Genomic DNA, 8,571 nt, shown 5'->3' on the forward strand with positions numbered 1-8,571 from the left:
AGGCAGCCATCAGTTAAATGTAAGTTAACCATTCCCTTGAGGATAGAATACCAATGCATCCTTCTGGTTGTTTTTATGATACTGCTGCTATTTGTGATACTGTGTTGAAAGTCCAGTAATATATTGATATTACAAGCTGAGTATTTCTTACTTAGCATGTGGATACATGAATATTTCTCTTCTCTATAGTGATAGTGATGGTTTCAAGTCCACCTGTGTTTTGGGCTAGGTCAGGTGATACAATTGCAGGTCACAGTAAGGGTAGACCTTACTGACAGTCGAATGCCAAGGCCCTGCTGCTCTGGCTCTGGCCCTGGCCGCCCCCTCCATTGTCATTTCTCTCTAGCGGAGGGCTGTCCAACGCTGTTCCTGTGATGACGATGCTGGTGGAAATGTGCCATGTCTGTGCTGTCCAGTGCAGTGTGGTTATCCAGCACTGGAAATGTGGCTCGTGTGACTGAGGGAACTGAGTTTTTTTCTTTCTCTTAGTTTCAGTGAGTTTAAACATCAGCAGTCATGTGTGGCTAATAGCTGCTGTATTGGATGGCATGGCTCCAACACGCTGCCTTCCTTGATGTTCTTCAAATATACCAAGTGTACTCCTGCCTCCCTGCCTCTCCACTTGCCATTTTCCTTTGTCTGGGAGGTTCTTCATGATTGGTCCTCACTTCCTTCAGGCCTCTGCTCAAATGCTACCTCCTTAGGGAGCCTTCCTTGAATAATCGAATCTAAAACAACTTCCTCTCCCCCCAGGTCTTCTCCTTATGCCTTGCTCTGTTTTTGCTTGTAGTATTTGTGACTACCTGATTCTTATTTACGGTCTGCCTCCTTTGTTCTAGAGCCCTTGTTCAGTTTTCCTATGTGATCTTGCTCATAGAAGACAGGAGAACATAATGTTTAAGGGCATGGGATTTAAAATCAGATATGTTGTAGATTCCCAGTCCTACTAACTAGAAGCTATGAGGCCTCACACAAATTACCTACACTCTCTGAACCCCAGTTTTCTCATCATAAATTGAGTAAAAATGCCTATTCCAGGATTACAGTGAAAGTAAAATAAAATAAAATGTATTTACAGCGTTTTGGCCAGTGTTAGGCTCATAGTAAACTGTACATGAATGCCACCACCTGTTATTAATGTTAGTATTGTTATCAGGATTATTGAAGCTGCCTGGATGTTTCACTGCTGTGAACCTAATTGTCATAGTGAAAAATCCACAGTACAAAAAAGAGGTTTTAAATACACCTTTTAAAACTCTCCGTGTAGAAATTATCAGAAATGAATTGCTGGCCAGATTAATTTAAGTTCAGTTGTGATGGAGAAAAATCCAAACCCAAATGAGCTAGGATGAATTGTCAGGCTTCCGTCTGCAAAGGTCAAAAGGAAAGGGATGGATAGCTATCTTTACAGAATGATGTATTTTGTTATTTGGAAAAATCATGTGAAGAGAGATGATGGACCTTAGGAATAGAAAGGTCAACTGCTGGGCCCATTTTGAAAAAGGGGAAAAAGGATGAGGCTGGAAAGTGTGCAGACTTGGGCAGATTTACATAAATATCTGGGTAGCTGCTCCATTACACTTACCTTTTTAAAAAATACCGGAAAACAGTAATCTGGGTACGGGAAGACTTGTCAGGAGAGAGCATTTCTCTGTTCATTTGGCAGGGCATTCTCTGTCTTGGTTGAAGTAATTGTAAATTTTGTGGTTTCAAAAAGTCAGTCAGCCAGAAATATATGCCTGAACTGTCAACTGAGCTGAGGAACAGGATGGTGTTTAGTCCATCCAGCAAGAATCAGTGACATGGCCTCAAGCTGGAGTTACTCAGGGCGCTGGCTGGGAACAGGGACCAAACTTGAGTCATTCTAGTTAACAGACAAGGAATTTCAAACATCTTTGAGAAGTTCAGACAGAAAAACTAAAATTCAGTTAAGTGGGAGTTCGAAACCTGTCCTATGAAGAAGAGGCTAAAAGAGTTGTCATTAGTTCAAGATGTGGGAAAGTACAGAAAAGGTGACTTGTTCCTGCTGTTTAGATGGAGGATTTGGAGAGAGGGTTTGGATTGATGTCCCTGCCTCAGGAATACCATCTTGCAAGCAGTAGGCTCTACTCTGATTTTGTTCAGAGTATTTAGGCCACTGGAAGAAGCACTACAGGACAGTAAGAATTTTCCGATTGTCATAATAATAAGCTACTTCAGGTGGCTAGTGAGGGAATGTATGCAGTTCTTTTTGCTAAAAATTATCTGGAGACAGTAAACTACTCTCTGCCTGGAGTAAGCAGAACATCTCTGGAGAAGGAAGGTGGTTGGGACAGAGTAACTTGGGGACTCTTTTCACCTAAGATATTATGCATATTGTGGTGGAAAGGGAGTTATAGCCAAAGAAAAGTGTTAGTGTAAGCAAAAAACCTTGGGCAGGTCTTTTAGGTAACTAGTCTTGCTTTAGAGCTGCCCCTCTTGTCATTCTCTGTTTTGACTGCTCTTTCCTGGCTGCTCAAAGATGCTGGAAATATCATTTAACCTTCTTCATGCAAATATTGTCATGCCTCCCAATTCACCACAGAACATTGACCTGACACAGGATACCTTACTTTGTAGATCATTTCTATTGCTGTTATTTCTCTGAGAAACATCTTCCTCTCCTGTGATGGCAGCAACATTGTCATTGTTCCTTGGAAACCAACTTTCTTAGATTGACAGCTCCCTGTGTTTAAAATTTCTAACTCTAGCTCCTGAGATGCTTCATGTTTCCAGGTTGTTCTTGATCCAAGTAGCACCTTCACGAGGAGCTGTGAGGACTAAATGAATTAATCCACGTAAAGTTCTTAGAACTGCCTGGCACAGGATAAGCGTTCAGTAAGCGGTAGCTACTATGATTGTTGTGTCTCCATTTCGTGTGTGGCTTCTCTGTATCCGTGTGTTACTACTGCTAGGTTCAAAGTTAGAAGGGAAGGTGAAATAGGCCAATTGGTGAGACCTCAGGAGAAGAACAAACCCAATCATGCAGAAAAATTATAGTAATTTCAACGTATAGTTTTGGAAAATCTCTTTAAATCTAACCAATGCACAGTGGAAAACCCCTAAAGAACCAATCTAATTATTTAATTAAATGGAACCGTTATGCTGACTTTTACTACAGAAGGCAAGCATAATTTAGAAAATGGGGCATTTTAATTCTCTTTTGTTTTCCAATTAACACAATTGCTCTAAAAGGGGGTCCTTGTGCTTGAGTGTACACGTTCTGTGAGTACATAGTCCCTATGCAATTTCAGTCTATCTCTTTCTCACCAACCCCCCCCCAAAAAAAACAAACCCCAAAACTCCTCACCTGTTGACATAGAGGTTCATTTATTACAGTGCTCAGGCTGCCCAGATTACAACCTCAGGGCAAATATCTTGCTGCCAGCAAAGCTGCCGTGAGCAGCGCGGGGCCACCATGCAGCCCTTTTCTCCCTGCCGGCTATAATTAGGAAGTTGAAGTAATGGAGCTCTCACTTTTTTGCTGATGCCAGCTTCCCACAGCAGACCACATGAGTTTACTCTTAGTTGAAAGTGGTAAAGAAAATGCCAAGAACATTCATTTTAATTGGTCAACATTATATGGACCTTTAGTGCCACTGCTTTATGGTCCTCTGTTTCAGATTTCTTTCTGCCACCAGCCATCAGCTTATTTTGATGGATATTCTTATTTGCATTTGATTATCCTTTTATTGTTATTTTGATTGTTACTTGTTATGAATTATTATTTTAAAAATTTCATCCTCTTTTGTTACCTTACCTATGAGCGATGTCATCTGCCCTAATATCTATTAAATTCTACAGAAAAGACTGACATTTTCACATTGGTGAGAAATTAGTTTTTCATCGGGTAGTCCCTGAAACTAGAATAGATGGCAGAGATTTTTTTCTTAATTGCTTGCTTTGATGCTGATGTTTTGTAGTTTTTTTTTAAAAAAATGGGTCATCTGTTGTGTGTGGTGGTAGTGGTAGCAGTGGTGGTAGCAATGATTCTCTAGTGTAACCAGACATGTTTTCTTCTGCATTGATTGGACTGAGTTCCCTCTGAACTTTGGAAAATGTTTGCTTTGTTACTCTAACATGGAAAACACCACATAAAATAGGAGAGGATGGTAAAAGAGAAACGTGTGTTTTTTAAAAGGTGAATTCACTATTCTTAAAGGTCTTGGGAGGATCCAGGAAGTTAGACACTGATCTGAGTGGAGTGAATGCGGCGTTTGCCTTTGGAGTTGACATAATACTTTTTAATGGGGACGTTCACAGTAGCTTTCTTACTGATATGCCGTTGATGTTGCAAGGTGTGAGCAGTGGCTGAGTTCCTCTTCAGGGTCTCATGCGCCCTCTCCCCGCTCCAGGAAGTCCTTCTCACATAGGCCTCTGAGGAGGTCAGGGGCGAGTTGTCCTGACAGTCTCCTTTGTACTGCTTTCTTTCTTTAGTCACATTGAAGAGGTTCATAAATAAATATTAAAATCGGAAACTATTTCATGCAGAGCTGACGTTGAAGAAGCAGTTATGAAGATCAAGAATAAGCTTGCCTAACTTTTAGTGTCAAATGACAAAACTAAAACAATGTAGTAATGAGTTTGATGTCCTTTATGCAAAGGAAACAATGCATGGATGGGGGGGTACAGTTCCTCACAAGCCGTGGAGCAGTCTTCCAGGGGGATTTGGGACAAATTTTATAGAGCATTAGAAGTAGCAACACAGAAAACAGGGCATGATTGGCTGGGGTTGCATATCTGACCTTATTTAGAAAGATGAAAGAGCGAGGAGTAAGTATGGAGCCCAGAGCTGGCATTGTGTTTGGGGACTGGCTGACTGGACACTGTGTTCCTGGTCAAGCAGAGCGATTACAGCAACATGAAAATTCAGTCCGCTGATGTGGCGCCCCAGGCAGGAGAGGCTCCAACTTGGACCTAGAAATGTATTTAAATACGAGATTTTTTTTTTTTTTATGAGTGGGGAATAGGTAGAAATGAAAGAGGAATTTAAATTAATTACAACTGGAAAACCTTGACATGAAGGATAACAACAACAACAAAAAAATAGGAAGTGGGTTGCAAAACAAGGGATGAACAGTTTGTTCTCTATCTTATGGTAGGCTAGTGGCTAGGATTCCTGGTTTTCACCCAAGCTACCCAGATTCAATTACTGGGTAGGGAGCCAAGATCTCACTACAAGCCACCACTCACTGCTGTCTCCTCAACATCAGTAATATTGAGGAGGTCTATTTATATGAGTATAAACTAGTCATTTAAAGTTCATAATGTAATAAAAAGTTACATCTTTTAATTAATTTGGAAGTTTTTGTATTTTCAAGAACTTTTATTGAGATATAATTGACCTACAAGCTGTATATATTTAAAGGGTACAATTTGATATTTTTTTTCTAATTAGTAATGTATATATGGCAATCTCAATCTCCCAATTTATCTCACCCCAACCCCCCTTACTTTCCCCGCTTGGTGTCCATATGTTTGTTTTCTAAATCTGTGTCTCTATTTCTGCCTTGCAAACCGGTTGATCTGTACCATTTTTCTAGATTCCACATATATGCATTAATGTACGATATTTGTTTTTCTCTTTCTGACTTACTTCACTCTGTATGACAGTCTCTAGGTCCATCCATGTCTCTACAAATGTCCCAGTTTCATTCCTTTTTATGGCTGAGTAATATTCCATTGTACATATGTACCACATCTTCTTGATCCAGTCATCTGTTGATGGACATTTAGGTTGCTTCCATGTCCTGGCTATTGTAAATAGTGCTGCAGTGAACATTGGGGTGCATGTGTCTTTTTGAATTACAGTTTTCTGTGGGTATATGCCCAGTAGTGGGATTGCTGGGTCATATGGTAATTCTGTTTTTAGTTTTTTAAGGAACCTCCATACTGTTCTCCATAGTGGCTGTATCAATTTATATTCCCAGCAACAGTGCAAAAGGGTTCCCTTTTCTCCATACTCTCTCCAGCATTTACTGTTTGTAGATTTCCTGATGATGCCCATTCTAACCGGTGTGAGGTGATACCTCATTGTAGTTTTGATTTGCATTTCTCTAGTAATTAGTGGGGAGTTTTTATATTTTTAAAAAACATTATTGTTTAAGGGTTAAGATCAGGGCTTAAATAAACATAAGTTGTTGCTAATTTTATGTAGAATTGATTTTCTGACTCAAATACTGACTATTCCTCTCTTATACTCTGAGTAGCTATGAAGCTGACATAATAATGGCTGTCATTAAGCAGATGTTGCCCTAAGCCAGAGGTGAACAAACTCTGGCCCATGGACCAAATCCAGTCTGCCACCTGTTTTTATGAATAAAGTTTATTGGCACATAGCCATGCTCATTTGTTTATGTTCACGCTATAGAGTTGAGGCATCACAACAGAGATAGTGTGGCCCTGCTAAGGCTGGAATATTTCCTATCTGGCCCTTTGCTGAAAAAGTTTGTCAACCTCTGATTTAAGGCCAGCACTGACATAATGATACGCATCATGTCATTGAATCCTTCCAATATCCCTAGGAAGTCAGTGTCTTATCCTTCTTTCATAGATGATGAAATTGAGGCTTAAAGATGTTTAGTGTCTTGCACAAGGACACCCAGCTAAGTGGAAGAGTGGACATGAACCCATGTGATCTAATCTGTAAAGCCTGCACTTTTCCTCTGGGTCCAGTTTCTTTGTCACTGGGCTTCAGAGAGGTGGTACGCTATGCTGGTTAACTGCAAGATCCTGGAGCCGGGTCCTTTGAGTTCAAATGACCTTGGGCAACAAATGACTTCTTTTCTTTGTGCCTCAGAATGGAAACATTACTATTATTAACCTCTTGCTTTATAGATGAGATTGTGAATCTCCAGAAATTCTTTTAAGTTTTCAGAAGACCTGAACTTACCACGACTATAGCATTGCTATAATGCTGGCTAGACAACACGGATTTCAGAGGGATGATGGCTTTTGAAAGGTGAAATTGTGCATCAAATGTTAATTTTTCCTAATTTTAATTATCAGGTCCTTCATAGACAGCAGTCTCAGCCAGCCAAGGAGAGTTCCCCTCCCAGAGAAGAAGCACCTCCCCCACCTCCTCCAACTGAAGACAGTTGTGCCAAAAAGCCTCGGTCTCGCACAAAGATCTCTCTGGAAGCCCTCGGGATCCTCCAAAGCTTCATTCATGATGTGGGCCTGTACCCTGATCAGGAGGCTATCCATACTCTTTCTGCTCAGCTGGATCTCCCCAAGCACACCATCATCAAGTTCTTCCAGAACCAGCGGTATCATGTGAAGCATCACGGGAAGCTCAAGGAACACCTGGGCTCGGCGGTGGATGTGGCCGAGTATAAGGACGAAGAGCTGCTGACGGAGTCAGAGGAGAATGACAGTGAGGAAGGCTCGGAAGAGATGTACAAAGTAGAGGCTGAGGAGGAAAATGCGGAGAAAAGCAAGGCTGCGCCTGCCGAAATCGACCAGAGATAATGTGAACTGCTACCAGGCAAAGCAATACATCGGTCCAAGGATTTTCTGTTTTAGTTTCTTTAATAACATTTTTTTTTGCTTTATTTTATTTTTGTCTTTTTTTTTTTTTTTTTGGTCTGTTTTATTTTCTTTACCTTTTTTTTGACATTTCTTTGTTGCACAGGATACACCTGTAGACTGAATAAGTTCAGTATTTCCAAATCAGACATCGCCTTGGCAAAGACACTCAAGTGTTACACTTTACAGTGGACTGGATCCTAGTCATTATAATCACAGGAGACTCTGCCTTCACTATCCTTGCACTTACGGAGGAGACGCCAGGCAAGTTCCAGGATGAAAAGACCTACGAAACAAATGAAGGAAGCTACAAGTGTGTGTGTATATGTATATGTATATATCTATATATTTACATATATATATTAAATTGCATGGGACAGAGAACTTTACAATCCGAAAGAATAGACTGTGAAATGAGTTCTTAAAGAAGAGACTTGTTTATGTATTAAAAAAAAAAAAAAAAAACCACTTCACAGTGAGTTGCTTTGGCTTTTTGATAAACTGTGGCCTGCTCTCAGGGTGGGGTGACTATTTTTGAATTCCTATTTATTTTCTGTGTTTGTCCCTGATTTTTTTTTATTTTAATTCTATGGCTTCCTATCTGGCAGCTTGATGGGTAATTTTTGAGGTATGTATTTAACAAAATAAATCAACACTGCCAAAAAAAAAAGAAAGAAAGAAAGAAGAAAGTAAAATGGAAAAAACAATCAGGGCACCTTACAATGATACCAGTCAAATTAATGTTAAAGACACAATGCACACTTAAAATGACTCGATGCGTTCCGTTACTCAACTTGTCGTTACTGTAGTGAACAGATGCATTTCTGTGGAATTCCAAATAAGTAAAGCTGAAATTCAGGACAGAGAAAACTTGTCCATTAGTGCAATCATGATAAAATGACATTTTGACATCACACAAATGGAATTCACAGTATGAGCCACATTTTATTGTGAAATTTATTTACCTGCTCCTGGCTTCAAATCTTAAAATTTATAAGCCTGCTCATTTAAAACTTGTTTATTGTT

The 8,571-nt window shown here is 40.0% G+C and overlaps 1 protein-coding gene across 1 annotated transcript in view; it reads left to right on the forward strand.

The window, feature by feature from the left end:
• Window positions 1-8,239, forward strand: part of SATB2 (SATB homeobox 2) — a 181,366-nt gene extending 173,127 nt beyond the window's left edge. Inside the window, exon 11 of the mRNA XM_057745861.1 lies at window positions 7,027-8,239. Within this exon, the coding sequence (XP_057601844.1) occupies window positions 7,027-7,488 (462 nt within the window). The 3' untranslated portion in view covers window positions 7,489-8,239. The remainder of the gene's footprint in view (window positions 1-7,026) is intronic.
• The last annotated feature ends 332 nt before the right edge of the window (window positions 8,240-8,571 follow it).

This window comes from Hippopotamus amphibius, chromosome 8 (assembly GCF_030028045.1).
Source record: "Hippopotamus amphibius kiboko isolate mHipAmp2 chromosome 8, mHipAmp2.hap2, whole genome shotgun sequence".
In the NCBI taxonomy this organism is placed as follows: domain Eukaryota; kingdom Metazoa; phylum Chordata; class Mammalia; order Artiodactyla; family Hippopotamidae; genus Hippopotamus; species Hippopotamus amphibius.